Source organism: Rhinolophus sinicus, chromosome 3 (assembly GCF_057876585.1).
Source record: "Rhinolophus sinicus isolate RSI-liver-muscle chromosome 3, RSI-T2T, whole genome shotgun sequence".
NCBI classification, from domain to species: domain Eukaryota; kingdom Metazoa; phylum Chordata; class Mammalia; order Chiroptera; family Rhinolophidae; genus Rhinolophus; species Rhinolophus sinicus.
Genome location: NC_142503.1, coordinates 160335336 through 160353091, shown reverse-complemented (window position 1 = coordinate 160353091; position 17756 = coordinate 160335336). Strand labels below are relative to the sequence as shown.

The window sequence follows — 17756 nt, the reverse complement described above, 5'->3', positions numbered from 1 at the left end:
CAAAGAAAGAATGCACTGTGATTTTGTTTACACAAAACTATAGAAAATTTAAAAATGATCTACAGTGACAGAAAGATCAGCATTAATGGCTGCTTATATCACTAAAAGATAGCCAGACATTGTGTAATTCTTAATGGACATCAGCAGCAGCTGAACAGTGCATCCTTCCCAGAGGTCTGAATTTCAGTTCCACAGAACTCTTCTTCTAGACTTCTAAGTATTAATGACGCCAGCCCTTTTCTGCCCCCGTCCCCCTCAGTCCTTGACTTGGTAGCAGCTTCCCACAATTGCTGCTTCTGTAATACCTCAGTTCTCTCTGTGCCTTTTTAGTTCTAGAATTCAAATAACACAAGTTATTTCAGTCTCCTGGCTGGACTCTGAGTGATAATAGCACCCTCCCATCTTGCCAATATAATTCAATCTTCAATCTCATCAAGACCCTAGATTTAAGTGCTCATTTACTGGTAATACAGGGGGGTCAAAGGACCACGTTAACATTGTTGGGATGTAACTAGTAAAATCTAAATCCTGGGAGATGCACAGGATAAACAGCACTTTTTTAAACAGAAACTTACAAGGGAAAAAATAATAAGATATGGTAGAGGATTCTATAGATTAAAAGAGAAGGAGTCATGTCATCAAATTGCAGCGTACAAACCTTGTTTGGATCCCACTTTAAACAATTGTGAACACTGGATGTTTGATAATATCAAAAACTATTAATGATAAGGACATAATGTCGTGATTATATGTTTTCAAAAAGTCACTACCTTAGTGAATGAAATTATATGAAATTGGGGAATTCAAAATAATATGGTGATGGAGGGGGCGTGTGTAGTATGTGAGGCTCAAGATGAAACAAGATTGGCTATGATTTCATACTTGTTCAGTCTAGGTGACGGGTACATAGGGACTCATTGTATTGTTACTCAGTTTTTATATATGAAGTTTTCTACAATAAAAATTAATGAAAAAAAGATAAGTGCGTGTGGGAAAAACTTTGATAGCATTGGATATATTAATTATCTTACTTGTGATGATGGTGTTATAGGAAAATTTTTCTGATTTTTACCAGAAAATGCATTTGAAATCTTAAAATGTAGTAAACATTGGTTAGTAAAAAGAAACTCATTGTAAACTCCCCCCCTAAAAAAATGACATTCTGATTTTTCTTATTCAGTAAGAATTCAAGTAGAAAATTTAGATGCCCAGTTCGCAGTTTTGCTAATGCTACCTTTTTTTTTTTTTTTTTTAACTTCAGGGGCTTGCCTATTTGCATACTAAAGGCAAAATGCATAGAGATATCAAAGTAAGTTTATTTAATATGTTTAAATTGATAACTTTATGGGAAGGAATTTTATGATCTTAACTAAATATTTATATTTCTTTTTAGGGTGCAAATATTTTATTGACAGATCATGGTGATGTAAAATTAGGTATGTTATTTCACGTTCCTAACATTTTTTTCCAAATTAAAAAAAAAATTTTAATGAGAATTAACACTATACAAGTTTAATATTCATATCAAGAACTACAATAATGTTCATCTTTTGATCAAGTAATATTACTTCTGAGGCTCAGTTTAAGAAATTAATTGTAAAGATAAAAATCCATACTCAAAAGTGTTATTCATAACGTTATTTATAATAGAAAAAATGAGAACATAGGTCTAGCAGTAGAAAAACTGTTATGCTGTGATAAATCCACTTATGAAACATTATTCAGTCATCAAAAGTAATAAAGAAGAGTAGGCGTAAAATCTCCTGGTCTGTTAAGTGACAAATATGAACTATGTGTGTATTTAGTTTTTATAACCATATTTAACGGCAACAATAAAAAGTTTATACATAGAAAAACAGGACTTTTTTTTAATAGCACCAAAATACTAACCTGGTTGTGTTAAGAATCCAGGTGGGTGTTTTATTTTTTGCTCTTTTTTTTTTTTTTTCAAATTAACTTCAATGTACTTGTAATAAAAATATTTTTATTAACTTTGTTCTTAATAAAGTATGTTTTCATTCTAGCCAAGTGGCAGTAAATTAATTCCTTTTAATGAATACGTTATAAACCAAGCAATAAAAGACTTAGGTATTCAATTTGTATATATTTACCTAGCATTAATATCTGAATTATTAACAATGCCATGCCTAAGGGTGAAACTTAGAAATGTTAGTGGTTTTATTGAAAAGAACTGAAGTTTTCTGTTCTATTTTTTTCCCACTAGCTGACTTTGGTGTAGCTGCAAAAATAACAGCTACCATTGCAAAGAGAAAATCTTTCATTGGCACCCCTTATTGGTAAGACATTATTAAAATTGAATTTTGCATGTTTTCATTTCTTCAAGGTTAGTATTCAGCAGTGATACTTAGTAATATAATTGATACTTGACTGAAAGTCTGAAGACTTGCATGCTCCTTGGTACTCATAGTTCTGATTGGGTTAGGCAACTTTGATACTCATTTTCATTGTCCAGCTTTTCCTGTGTTAAAGTTCTAATAATTTCTACTATCTCTAGGATGTTGTATTGAGAGGACTCGTATTATGAGATTTTCAAAAGAAAGGCTCATAGTACAACCTTGTCATTTTGTTACCCTCTCTTTTTGCTCTTCCTTCTATTTTAACCTAGGACTTCACTTTCTGGTTGTTAAATTTCAGGCATCCTTCCCAACCATTAGTTTTCATCAGCCACCCTACTTCTAATGCATCCTACCAGTTATTGACAAAATAATCTTTCTAAAGCACTGCTTTCATTATTTAAGACAGATAATTTTAATATAATAGCAAGCCTAGTAAGAAACAATATGTGAAATCACTTAGTGAATATTATAAATGGTACCATTTAAAGTTTTTATGAAAGTTTGGATTCTTTATTATTTGGATAATTTATTATTTGAAAGAAATTTAAAGTAGCTCCTTAACTCATATTAATATCAAAATAAATTGTATATGGAAATAGTTAAATATAAACGTGAAACCAAAAGAAATATCAGTAACTATCTGCTTTAAGAGTTGAATGAGTAAGCCTTTGTTGGCATAGAAGCATAAAATGTTAAAGGGAAAAAATGATAAATTTAATTACATGAAAATTTAAAGCTACTGTATGTCCACCAGCTTAAACAAAAGTGAAAGGCAAGTAGCGAACCAGGAAATAGTGGCTAAAATATAACAAACTAGGTTTTAGTATCCTTAATATGTAAGTTCTTAATAATATCAATAGAAGTATTTCCTTAGAAGCAGCTTTTAATATATATATAGGGGGCGGCCGGTTAGCTCAGTTGGTTCGAGTGCAGTGCTCTTAACAAGGTCGCCGGTTCGATCCCCACATGGACCACTGTGAGCTGCGCCCTCCACAACTAGACTGAAACAACTACTTGACTTGGAGCTGATGGGTCCTGGAAGAACACGCTTAAAATAAATAAAAGTTTAAAAAATAAAAATAATACATATAAGATGTCATAAAATATGAAAAACGTTTCCCCCAATGATGACTAAAAATGCAAATTAAATAAACAATAACATTCTTTTCTGTCAAATTGGAAAATATTTGGAATCATGGATACCTATCACTATCAGTAAATATTTGACAGTGAAAGTGGAAATTGATAGAACAGTTTTGAAAGGTAATTTGGCAATAATATTTTACAAAAACCTTAATGTTTATGTTCTCTAGTCTCAGTTCTGCTTATATTAATTTATCGGAGAGACATACATATTTATGAAGAGCTTTATCACAATACTTTAACAATGAAAAGCTGAGGGAAAATATTGATAAACAACAGGAGTGAGTTAAGGAAATTATGTATATTCATTCAAATCGTTGAAACAAATTGCTGGTATTAAAAATTCTGTTGTAAAAAATGAATAGTCAGTGGATACGCTCATGATACAATGTTAATCAAAAAGGAAGTTTAAAAATAGCGTGAGAAATCTAGTACCATTTTATAGAAGATATATATGTGTTTAAGTAAAATTTATGGATGAAAATAGATAAAATAGTGGCTCCCTTAGGATGGGATAATGTTTAACTTGTGTTTAACTTGTGTACTTCCACATTTTTTCATATATTCCAAATTCTCTTCAGTCAACCCATATCACTTTTAAGAATAGAAAAAGGGCCCCAATAAATGTCATTTAAATAGTTAAAAGAAAACATAGGTGAGTTCGATTACCTATAAAATTTCCTTCATTGTATGCCTATTTCCCTCTTTCGTCTCTTTTCTTGTGACTGTCATCCCCTGTGAACACTCTTCGTTAGTCAAAATTATCAATTTTTTGTACTCTGACTATACCTGATATCTCCCTAATAATCTGTCGTCTGTGTTTATCTTAAGTCCTGCCCTGTCTGAAGAGGGGCGCACTCTGCCTTTCTTCACGGCTCTCTTTTCTATTGAGCCAGGAAGTGCAACAGTCCTGGTCAGTTTGGTGCTTCGGTTAGCCATCACTAACTCATTTTAGTGGGCAGAGGAGATGAAACCCATATGCTTTCTCTGGGTTCCAGCTCAGTTTCTTTCCTCTGTGAAACTTGCCTTCAGTCATCTTGCTCCATGGTGATCACTTTTTTCTCTTTGCTCCCATGCCCATTACAAATGTAGTACTTGCATAAAGCATGTACATGTTGGCATTTTTAGTATACATATTTTATATCCTCAACCACACTTAACTTGAGAGAAATTGTTTTATGTAACTTTTTGTAACCCAAGTGCATATAAAAGCAACTTCCACCTTGTGGATATTCAATATAAATATGTTTTAAAATAGTAAACATTAAAAAAATAAAAGAATATTTCCCTTGAGCAATATCATCTATGCTTTATAACTTCAGATGCCATCATTATATACCACTGACTCCCAAATAGATAACTCACACTCAGCTACTCAGTTGACCTTCACTCTTGATTATAATTAACAGTTGTTGGACAATAGCTCTACTTGGATATCCACAAGCACTTTATACTCAAATCAGTCTCTTTAGTCAACCCCTTTTATTCTGTCTCTTCTACCACTGCCTTCAAAAAGTCCTTTATCTTTTTTCCCTTGTATTTTTGAAATAGTCTTCTAACTCATCTGCCTATGATTTCCCCTCCTCTCACATTATCTTTCATGTTGCCCTGAGTTTTAGATCAAGTTTACCTCCATAATTAATCTTTCATTTCCACTCTAAAGTCCAAACATCCTTACAGAATTGGTAGGCCATTCATCACCTAACTAGCCCCACCTCTGAGATTCATTTTCCAAATACTTTACTGACCCTCCCTAAGAACCTGTGGTGAATGACCTTTTTTTAATGTCCTGTCCAACACAGAATGATACTTCAGTAAAATACATTAAAAATGAAATACTGAAAAATGATCATGTATTTGGACCAGAGTAAATGCGTACTGTCAATTCCTGTACTTACCACAGACTGATAACAAGCAATTTATGTCCTAGATCAGTCTGTAGATCATACATTAAGTAGCACTGTCCTAACACCTATTCAGGTGTTCTGTGTTCTCTGTCTCCCGGCATTTACCCTTGTTTCCTCTGATTAAAATGTCCAGACCTCCCACTTCACTTAGCTCCCTACTAATTCATTCTTTAAGTCCCACGTCCTTTGAGAACTTTTCTCTGATCTTCATGGGGATTTAGGCGGTCTTTTCCCGTGTTATGTAACAAGACTCACAAAGCAGAAACTAAAGTAAGACAACACAGTTTTTCCTCAGAGCACTAGTATTCAGAGGAGAGGATTCAAGATTTTTAAATAATGAATTCAAAGAGTGCATGTGTCTGTATATGGTCTTTATAAGTCTTTTCTAGTAAAGTTTCTTCTTTCCTAGTGAATGCCTCTCTGCCACTTTCCCTCCAAGAAGTCTAGTGACTATCACAAAAGTAGCAGATTTTGTATTATTTTTAAAAAATAAAAACGGTGTATTCACTGATTCCTTCTAGGATGGCCCCAGAAGTTGCAGCAGTAGAAAAGAATGGTGGCTACAACCAACTCTGTGACATCTGGGCAGTAGGAATAACAGCAATTGAACTTGGAGAACTTCAGCCACCTATGTTTGATCTTCATCCAATGAGGTGTTCTCACTATTTACAATTATTCAGTTATTAATGAAGTCGTCTGGGATAGTAAAATACTAATGACTTTGTTTTCCAAGCTCATTTTCAAGTATGTTTAAGTAGTAAAGGTACTGTAAGGGACTTAGGGATAATCTCATCTAAAATCTGGTCTCGTATTGCTGTTCCTAAGACTACGGAGTAATTGTCTATGCTGTCTGAAACTTTTCCATAAAACAAATTGTCCTTAATAATCATAGTAGGATATTGCAGTTATCTATTTTTTTGTTAGTTAGCAGTTATCTTAAAAAAAAAATAGTTTTTAAGTCTTTACATTCGTTCTTCCATTAATTGAACTTGTTTCTTTTTTTGTCCTAAGTGGAATTATAAACAAATGATAGAATGCAGATGAGATTTTTTTCTATTCTCATTTAATTATGTTTTTTTACTTCGTCTAGGGATAATGAGGTAGCTATGCTTAGTATAATTATCATTTACAGTTTAAGATAAATTGTCTCAGAAAAAAATTTTTGAGGGCCTTTGAAAGCGTTTTTAATATTTTAAAGGAAAATATGAATTGGGCTAAAATTTAAACTTTTAAAATAAATTGTATAAAGTTAAAAAGAAAATAAACAGGATGGGGAACTTGTAACATGATAGACAGATTAATATATAGTACATAAAGAACTCATTCAAAGACTTTATAGGCAAAATATAGATTGTTTATAAGCAAGTAGCAGATACTAAAGAAATATGGAAAGCTGTTTCACCTCACAAGTACTGAAGTTATACAAGTTAAGAGATACCTGCATTTAGCTGGAATGCCAGTAAGTGCAGACCTTTAGGAAAATAATTTAGACATTGTTATGGGCCATTCAAATGTTTCCGTGGTTCCACTACTTGGAAATAATTCAAGGGAAAAAAGCTAAGAATTATCCATTTCAGGATAACAAGGAAAAAATTCTAAGTGTTCAATAGTTGCTGAATTGTTAAGCAAATTATTCAGCAGTCAATGGCAGCTGTTACCTATGTATAAACCAAAGAAACATGCAAAATTGATTATTAGTGAAAAAAGCAGAACATAATATTGCCTAATATTGTAGTAATGATGTAGTAATTAGTTAATTTAAATAAAGACTAAAAGCAGAAAATTTTAAATAATGTCTTAGGGTGTTTGGAATATAGACCCTTTTTTTCAATTTTTCTTTATATATGAATCATTTAATTTTTTAAACGAGAAAATATTTTTGGTTTTTTAAAAAAAATTAAGGAATTTGTTTAGAAACATGGAAAGGCTTTTGTAGGAAATACTGAAATGGAACATTTTAGAACTTAAATCCTCAATCCTTCTATCCCCATACTCAAAGGTAGATTCTATGACAGAATATTTTTTCTGATTGTTAGATGTAGTAATAAAAGTGTTTTGGTATTGCTTTTTAATTGACGTTTTTGTTTCAGGGCCCTGTTCTTAATGTCAAAAAGTAATTTTCAACCTCCGAAACTAAAAGACAAAACAAAATGGTAAGTTAAATAACACACAGATTTATAGAATTTTACGATTGAAAGGGATACAGGTTCAGCTTTCTTATCTTGTAGATGATGAAACTGAAGCCCAGAGGCAGTAAACAGTTTACCTGAAGTTTCACATCTAACTTTCTTACAGAGCTATGTCAAGGATCTAGATTTTTCTAGGCAGTGTTCCTTTATAATATATTGCTCTCGTGAAACTCTAATCATTTTCTTATGTTTTGGTAGCTTGGGTAGGAGGTGTGGTAAGAAAAGGATTTGAAATAAATACATTCAGATTTTGGAGACTCATATTTTTACCCGGTATTCCTTTACTTTCATTAATTACAAGTTGACTTTCATGACAGGTGATAGGAAAAGCTTTCCCAGACAACCATAACACTTAAAATCAATCCTTATTAACTTTTTCTACCTTTCTTCCCTAATATTCAACAAGGTTATTACTTATTTTCATCCTAATCTCTTCTTTCTCATACAAAGTAAATCAGTGTGGTGGTTAATAAGGATATCTTCAATTAGAGGATAAAAATTGAATATTATTTTTGTGATAGTGTCCTCCCATGCGTTTTATAAAAGAAACTATGCAAATAACTTACCAAATTTTTAAATTCAGTAATTCTTTATCTGGATTACATGGATCTCTTCAGGGGTCCATGGGCCCCCCCAAATTTTGTATGTACATATATTCATATGTCAGGGTGACAGTTCAGATCTTATTTCAGATTCTAAGAGGCCTGTTCACAAAACAGATTTTAAGCTACTGTTTTATTTTTTTTTTAGCCTGTCTGCATAGTATTATTTAGGAGTCAGGTCATTCTGGGGATGAAGCCAGGAGCGAAAGGCAAATCACACTGTGGAAACAAAGGAGTTGATATTCTACTGCTAGCTGTATTCTTTTGTATTGACATGGGTTTCTTCCCATTCCTTCTTACCCCAAGTTTTAAGCAACTGAAACTGGAGGACTTTATGGCAGGAATGACTGAATATTCACTCAGGAATGAATGACTATTAGCTATAACAGGTGAATTCACGGTCAGGTTCCAGAGCAGTCATTACCACTGGAGTAGCTTTCCCAGTCTCAGGTACTATCACTCCATGTTATCTCCATCACAAGTCACCAAATGTAATGCAGTGATTTGATTTCTCTGAAGAGAACTGCTGTGTGGTAATGACTAAGGTTATTCTCTTGTGTTTCTTATCCCATCCCTGTTCCAGTGGAATCTTGGCAAATACCCCTCTTTGGTATTAATTAATCATCAAAACACTATTCCTTTAATTTGTCTTTTCTCTTCTCCACTTCAGTAATGCAGATGGCAGGAAAACTCTTCTGGGTGCTAAAATCACTCTCTCTTCCTTGCCCTTGTTTCTTGGAAATTTAGTGACCTTTTAAGTGTTTTAAACAATCTCTTACATTACTCACTCTACCTCTATGCTATCCAACTCCTTTGATATAGCAAAACACTTACATACTATATAAATTAGGCAATGAGAAAAGGTCATTTTGATTATTAAGTTTCAGCCCTAAAACACAAGACTATAAATCCTATAAATGATACAGCTACCTGTTTCTACTTTTTAGTGTGTTTTTTAGAGCTTGTATATTACTATTCTGTTTAACTGATGGCATTTTACTTATGGGATGAAACTGATATGTTTTCAAGGAATATACTATGCTTTGGGTTTAGTTCTTTGGCTTATATAGACCTAAAGTCCTAAGGAAAAAAATATGTGTTTCAGATTTTCTAACTAGTTGTAAGTTAATTTTACTTAGTAACACCAAAAAACTAATGTGAGTGAAATGTTTTTGTACATGTCTCTTTTTATTTGAAGGTCATCAACATTCCATAATTTTGTCAAAATAGCACTAACCAAAAACCCCAAAAAAAGACCAACTGCTGAAAGACTTCTGACTGTAAGTCATTGAAATTATAGGGGAATTTTCTGTAGTCCTGCATTAATTAGGCATATCACCAGAACAAGTGTATTTAGGTTTTTTAATATAAAAATGTTAGTGATCTCTTACAGCTGGGGTCAGCAAACTTTCTGTAAAGGCCAGACATTAAATATTTTAGGTTTTGTGGGCCATACAGTCTCTGTTGCAATTACTATTTTGCCACTGTAGCACAAAAGCAGCTATAGACAGTACCCACAAATAGGTATGGCTTTAATACCCAATAAAACTTTATTTACAAAAAGAAGCAGTGCACCAGACTTTGCCCATGGGCTATAGTTTGCTAATGCCTGCCTTTGAGAAAACTCTTAAAAATGTTGCCATCATCTAAAATTAATTGCTTTTCTTGGCTTTTTATGTAAATTTCTAGAATACTCTGTATCTGTTTGTGAAATACTTTTATAGTAGAAAAAGTCAATGATCACATCAATCTAAAAATCTTTATTTAAATGTCATAAAATTTGTGTCTGTACATTAACATAATTTTACTGAATTAAATGTATGCAAATGTAGAATATACATGATGTTTTCTTACTGTGATATGGACTATACCACAATGTTCATTTACATATAAGTATAACAACATGAGTAATAAATTTCATTGTTATAGCCAAGGTTCTAATTTTACCACCTAACATATTCATGTTATAAACTTTATAATATGTAATTATGGATTCTCTGATTAATGTTTTTACTAATACGTTTTCTAATTTATTTGTATTAGTAGGCTCCCATATGCTTGTGTCTGGTAATTACTGAATGGAAATGTACAAATGACATTTCTATAACCCATAGATGTAAAGCATACTCATGAAGTTGTTTTGTTTTGTTTTGTTTTGTTTTTACTTAGCACACTTTTGTAGGGCAGCCAGGTCTCTCTAGGGCACTAGCAGTTGAACTATTAGACAAAGTGAACAATCCAGACAACCATGCACATTACATTGAAGGAGACGATGACGACTTTGAGGTAAGGAGTGTTTGCAGTCTAATATTTGAAAATAAATATTTTAATATGGCCTTAGAGTTTGTTTTCTAATTCACTGTTTTAAGTTAGTTAAAAAAGATTTAGCTACAAAGATTAATTAGCAATGTAAACTACACTTAACCTGCATATAATTACCAATCGATACTTTTTTAAATTTAAGTATAATGTACATAACATAATCATTTTTTTTTTTTTTTTTTAACTTGAATTGTCTTTTTATTATAGAATTATAGGAGCTCTTTATACATTCTGGGCACAAGTACTTTGTCTGATACAGGCCTTACAAATATTTTTCTCCCAATCTGGCTTGACATAATCATTTCTTAATCCTAGGTCTTTCCAGATTTTTGTAGTTTCTTTACTATATAGATCATTAACAGAATACAAATAATTTTTTTAAATTGAGGTTTCAATAGAAATTTTATCTTTTTCAATACTTATTCAAAATTATTATATCTTACATAATGACATATAGAACTATCTATACTATGCTTGCCTTCTCTGAAAATATTGTCTCTGAAAATATTATAAAATTATTTTTTGAATATATCATGTTTAACAATACAATTTCCAAATCAGGAATGAGGGCCTTTTTCCCCTTTGGCAGGTTCCTATTTATGCCTATATATAAGACAACTGTATTTTTTCACTAGTGTCGTTTCCTCTTCTTCTATGATTCGTTTTTATCTCTTGTGTTTCTCAGAATCTGTCTCTTCCTTTCTATCTATGCCTTAATTTCCCTTTACATCACTACCTTCACTTCTGGGAAAACTATAGAACTAAACTTTATGTTATTCTTTATTGAATGAAATTTTCTGCTTCATGTTCTTAAGTTTTAAATTATACCCTGTAAGTGTCATGATAACTGCTAACACTCATTGGGTAGTCATTGTGTACCAAGTATTAGGCCAAATACTTTTCATGGTAATTCATCTAATACTCAAAACAGTCCTTTGCAATAAGTGCTATTACTATCCCCATTTTACAAATGAGAAAATGAAGAAAGAACAGAAGTACTTGCCCAAGAACATATAGCTAATAACTAGTGAAACCAGGATTTGGATCCAGGCAAACTAACTATAGAGCCTACTTACTCTCTTATTTAGTATACCATCATTTCTATATATGTACTTAAAGGAAATAGTCATTAAACAATCTTTGAAAACTAATCATTGCTTAGTATATAACATAGTCTTATGATGAATATTTTATTCACTGTTTAATGAACTTTAATTGAAAATATTAAATAAACCAGCCATACATAGTTTTTTTCTACTTAAACTATCATTTGTAGACTTGTAATAAGTTTTAATCCACTAAAAATTCAAGAAGTGTTTTAGCTTAAATGTAGAATTGGCTATTACTTGATTCCTTAATTAGTCTTTCACTGGTTGTAAAAATAACCAAATTCTTTTATTCCCCCACACCTTTTTGCTGGGCTTCACAGATCTACTCTACCTTCGGAGTTCTGTTTCTCTTTAATGATTATCACTATATTTTTCAATCCTTGAAACATAAAACCTTGTACCAGGCAGTTGGGGATACAATGATGTATAAGATTTGACACTGTCCCTGCCTTCAGAGAATTTATGGTGTAATCTCAAAGGAGATTCAGAAATATGAAAAAGTGACTTACAAGTTTGATATCTGTAATGGACTGGGAAACATAAGGTGCTATGGAGGCATATTAGGGACAAAAAAGGACTCACTATAGAAGTGATATGTAAGCTGAAAACCTGAAGGATAAATCGGAATTAGAGGAAGAGAACAGACAAAAGTGTTTTGGGCAAAGAGAGTAATTGCATGTTTGAAAACCTGGTTATAATAGAGAAGTCAGTGTACTTGAGGAACTAAAGATAAGTTAGTCTGGTTAGAGCAGAAAACAAGGAAGGAAGTGGTGGGAGACGATGTTACAGAGTGAGATACTAGCCATTTCAAACCATGTTAAAAATTTTGGCTTTAGTCTAAAGGCAATAGAACCTATTAAAAGATAAGGGAGTGACATAATCAGATAAGCACTTTTTTAAAGATCTAGAAGTCAAGTTAAAGAAATCTTTAGATTTAGGTGGTGGCATTTATTTTTTTAAATTAGTTTAAAAGGATAATTTTCAAATTCTAGTAGAAGTGAAACTAGATTAGAGTGTTTTGAAAGATAAGTATAGCAACTCATTTATGAAATTTAGTTGGGAAGTGAATAGAATAGAGCAATCACTGGAGGAAAGTGAGTTGGTGGGGGATTCATTGATTGATTTTTTATGTGAGGCAACAAAGTTTGAACAGGATTAAATGCTTATGAAAAGGGTCCAATAGATAGAAATAGAAGAATCACGAGAAGCAAGATGAATAGGCAAAGTCCCTGAGAAGAAGGAAGGAGAGGCTAGGGTCTAGATTTTGTTGAGGAACTTGATCTCAGATAAAGAAACACTTCTCTTGCATTAGAGAGGGTAGTTGAGAGTATAGCTAGTACTTATCTTCTGCTTGATCATTTCTGTTTTCTCTGCGAAGTAAGTGGCAAAGTCATCTTCTAACAGTGTGAAGGAAAATGTGTATGTTTGAAGAGTATGGAGAAGGTGTGTTGAGCAGAATGAATGGGTTAAATGACTAGAGAAGTGTTGTGAGGAAAGCTGAAACCTCAGATGAGATGAATTTTCAGTGTGTTCTGCTGTGTAATTTTCCTCCAGCAGTGATTGTATCTCAGATGTGAACACAAAGGTGCTAGTTTAATTCATCCGAGGTTGTCATTTGGTCATGCCAGTGTGCTAAAGGACAGTGAGGCAAGAGGAATTTAGGATATAGCAAGAGATTGTTTGAAATTTTGGACCACCAGATATAACCTGGATAGGAAGAAAAGTGAAGATAGGAGAAATGTTGATGGAGAGTGAGAAAGTAATGGATCATTGGACTTGAGATTCCAATGTGGACATTAAAAAAGTGTAATGGGAATAAATAAGAGAGTATGCTCAAAGGATGAGTAGTTTGCAGTATAGTGTGAACTTGTGTATCAGAGCTGTTGACAGGGACCAGGGTATGGTCTTAGGAGTAGAGAGTGCATTGAAGTATGGGAGAATGTCTTTTGAGATGAGATCAGAAAACGTTAAGTCCAGAACAGTGGGCTTTTGACGTCTGTTGGTATGATAATGAGTCTTGAAGTAGAGAAAAACACAGAGGTAGGAGCCACTGTCTGAATCCTCAGGCAATGAGAGTCGTCAGAAATTTGGTAGGTAGGGGTTGAGCTGAAGGCATAGTTTCAAAAGGATCGGGAACTTACACAAAAAGGTGGAAATGGTTAGCTTCTCCCCCATGATATACTACAATATTCTTAGTCCCACTGCATCCAGCATTTCTCCCTTTCATGCCCCTTGCATCAGATTACGCTTAAAGCTGACTCTGGTGATGCCACTCACTCCATTTCTATAAAATCTCCAAAAAACACCTTTGCCAAGAAAATAGAATTGAGAGCCCTGCCCTAACACTCTCATAATGGTCCTGCTTATCCTCAGTCTGTCCAGCTTTTCATCTCTTCACTACAACCAAATAATAACCAAGTCCAATTCCCCTAAACATGCCACAGTTTCCTTTAGTTCTTGCATCACTTTGTTCCTGTCCTTCCTGCTGCATTTCCCACATTGGTGCATATTTGATGCCTGCTTGTCCTTCAAGGCTCCAGATCAGATTACAGCTCTGTTCTGAAGAACTTCTGTACCCTTCAGGTGGAAGTCATTTCTCCTTCCTCTGGGCATTAGCAAGCAGTAAAAATAGAAAATCAACATTGCCTATAATCACATCACCCAGTGCCAACCCACAGATAATATTTTGCTAAATTTCCCTCCTGTTTTTACATTTAAATTTTTTCGTGGCTGAATTTATAATATACATAAATTTTTACTTAATGAATGGCACTTACCATTTTCTAACCTTAAAAGTATTTGTGTGTCTTATCTTCCTAGACTGTAAGCTCTTTGAAGATAAGATCTCAATCTGATTTTCTTTGAATGTTTTCAACATTTTATACTGAAATAAATAAATAAACTTTTAAAGTATCTTAGTGTTAATTGTATTTTTTGTTTGTTCTATAGTTCACTTTATTAGTAGGTAGTTATATTTGTCAATAAGTGAACATTTAATTAAAAGAGAAAGTTTGACCTTTTTAGTTTATCATTGAAATTTATAAAAGTGTATATATTATGCTTCTGTCCATAGCCCCATGCAATCATTCGTCATACCATTAGATCTACAAACAGGAATGCCAGAGCTGAACGGACAGCTTCAGAAATTAATTGTAAGTGTTTAGTGTATGTTTTCAATCGGTGGTTTTGCTGGGTTGAGCTGGGTGTTCTTGTGGTTTTTTTAAATAATAAAATCTCAGATTAACTGAGGCTACCTACTTTAACATATCAGAATACCTCTAAAATAGAGGTTGCTGTTCTGTTTATAATGGAATTCCCTTGGTTTATAATTCAGTAGTTTTTATTTTCTAATTATAAAGGTAATATATGTCCATTGCAGAAATTTGCAAGTGGTAAAAATAGAAAATCAACATTGCCTGTAATCACATCACCCAGTGCCAACCCACAGATAATATTTTGCTAAATTTCCCTCCTGTTTTTTTACATGTACATTTTTACATGGCTGAATTTATAATATACATAAATTTTTACTTAACATTTTCAGAAGTATTTTCCACATATTAGCCTAGGCTTTATACCATTGTGTTTGTTGGTTGCATCCTATTTCAAAGAGCATTATTAAGAATAGGGACTCTACAGGTATCATATTTAGGAGATAGCAAGTGTCTGTCAACAATCCAAAACCTTCAACTGGCAAAGAGAAAAAAAAAGATAAGGAAAAAGAAAGAGGACAGAAAGTAAAAAATTATAGTACGCACCTTAAAGTATGACAGTGTCTCCGGTCATCTTGTTCCATGTCTCTTGGGCAAATAATCCATTTCATGCCGTCATCTTAATCCAATAGACTTGTGTGCAGACTGTCTTTTTGCATTCATCTGCCTCTGTAGATTCTTTGTCATCTCAAGTTGAAGGGGTCCTACTGAGAGAACTCCCTCTGATTTAAGGTTGGCCTGTGTCTCTATAATTGAGAGATACGGGAATACAAGGATCATCACCCATTTTACTGTTGTGTTAGTTGTTCACAGTACCTGGCAAGATTCTATTTGTTGAGGTTGAAAGCAGTTTTCCAGAAGGCAGTTTCTGAGTTTAATTAGGAAAAGGTTGTTTCAGAGGAAATGCTGCTTGGACATGTTTGAATATAAAACTGTGTGTACTGTATAAGTCTCAGCTGTGTTAGCCTGTAATAATGTAGAAACTGGAATTGGGGGTGGTATTCCCAGATGTACAAGATGCTCGGTTTTTGGTTCATTGGGAGAGAGACAATGAGCTCCTGAGGAAATTGATGTCATTGTCATTCAGGCCAAAACAAATAAACATTTTAGGCTGAGGAAGTCTAATAATTTCTGAAAGCTTACCCAACTTGAGTTTGGAAATTCCATTTGTCCCTTTTATCTTAACTAAGACTGAGGATGATAAAGACAGTGGAGATTTTAAATAAGATGTATTGCCTTACAAATCTCCTTAGTAACAGTTATAGGGAAGTAAGTGTTTATGTCACTGGAGAAGTGTTGTCAAATCAGGTAGGACACAAAAACTCCAGCAACTTTTCTTTGCCATTGTTCAAATTGAGGCTTTTTAGCAAACTTTGCTCCATCCTAGAAATAAATGCATAGTAACAAAAAATAAAGCCTTGGTTGACAGCAAAACTATGGAAAGTTATTTGAAGTACAACATACCCATATGTTCCCCTACATCAATATTTTTTTAAACTGTTAAACACGCAGTTGGTTACTACCAACTGCATGACATCCGTTTAGGTTTTTTTTTTTTTTTTTAATTGGGGAATATTGGGGAACAGTGTGTTTCCCATCAGCTCCACGTCTTTGTCCTTCAATCTAGTAGTGGAAGGCGCAGCTCAGCTCCAAGTCCGGTCACTGTTTTCAATCTTAGTTGCACAGGGCGCAGCCCACCATCCCATGCGGGAATTGAACCAGCAACCTTGTTGTTGAGAACTTGCGCTCTAACCCTCTAACCGAGTCATCTGGCCCCCCCTCTGGCAGCTCAGCGGCAGCTCATTGTCTTCAATCTAGTTGTGGAGGGCGTAGCTCACTGGACCATGTGGGAATCGAACCAGCAACCCTGTTCAGAACTCGTGCTCTAACCAACTGAGCCATCTCGCCACCCCCTAGATTTTTTATTTAAAGACAGAAAATACCCAGGTGTATCATTTGAGTCCTTAATAGGTACTGCACTATGAAACTTTTGGGGATTTTTTGGTTTGTTGATTTTTTCTTTCTTTAGCAATTTGACTGATGTGCCTAGGTGCAGTTTTGTTTCTTAGATCTTCTTAGATCTTTGAGTTGATTTTTTTCATCAAATTTAGGAAATTTTGAACTGCTGTTTCTTCTGTTCTGCCCCAGTTTCTCCCTTTTTTTCTGGGACTCCAGTTTAAATGTTAGACCACTTGATGTTGTTTCACAGGTCACTGAGTCTCTATTCTCCATCTCCCATATATACACACTTGTGTGTTTTTTCTGTGTTTCAGCTTAGTTTCTCTCACCCTGACTCCAAGTCATTGATCTTTTTTCTGTGGTGTTTGGTCTGCTGTTTAAGCCCTTTAGTGAATTTTATTTCAGATATTGTATTTTTAAGACCTAGACTTCCATTGATACATATAGGCGTATGTATAAATATAATATACATACATATATAAAGTTTTTATTTCTCTACTGAGAATTTCCATCTGCTTACTTACTGTGTCCATCTTTTCTCTTGAATTCTTAAAGATACTTATAAAAGCTCTTCTGAAGTCCTTGTGTGCTAATTTCAACATCTGTGTCATTTCTTTTCTGACAAACTTCGCATAGTCTTGCTTTGTCCTGGGCAATTTAGTATTCAACCAAAGCCTTAAGGAGACCTCTTAGCATGTTTCTAGAGCTCCTTTATACAGCTTTCTCATTTCTGGTACCGTGCCCTTCAAATTCCCACTGCCTAAGCAGCCCCAAACTCCAATCTTTGTTTCCTACACTCAGTGAGACTGTTTCTCTCTCTTTGGGTTCTGCTTTCCTGTGCCCTAGTTTACAAAGTGCCTTTAGGGAAAAAGCCAGGGTGAGTGTGGATCTTACCACCATGTATTTCTCTTCTCTCGAGCCTTGTGGTGTCTGTTATCCATTGCCTTAGAATAGTT

General features: G+C 33.7%; 1 protein-coding gene across 3 annotated transcripts in view; it reads left to right on the top strand.

The window, feature by feature from the left end:
* MAP4K5 (mitogen-activated protein kinase kinase kinase kinase 5) overlaps positions 1-17756 on the top strand; it is a 90159-nt gene that overhangs the window by 42701 nt on the left and 29702 nt on the right. For all 3 annotated transcript variants that reach the window (XM_074327484.2, XM_019725664.3, XM_074327485.2), the window contains exons 7-14: positions 1262-1309; positions 1394-1436; positions 2225-2297; positions 5929-6060; positions 7498-7560; positions 9397-9478; positions 10368-10484; positions 14703-14781. In XM_074327484.2, coding sequence (XP_074183585.1) covers positions 1262-1309; positions 1394-1436; positions 2225-2297; positions 5929-6060; positions 7498-7560; positions 9397-9478; positions 10368-10484; positions 14703-14781 — 637 coding nt within the window. The remainder of the gene's footprint in view (positions 1-1261; positions 1310-1393; positions 1437-2224; positions 2298-5928; positions 6061-7497; positions 7561-9396; positions 9479-10367; positions 10485-14702; positions 14782-17756) is intronic.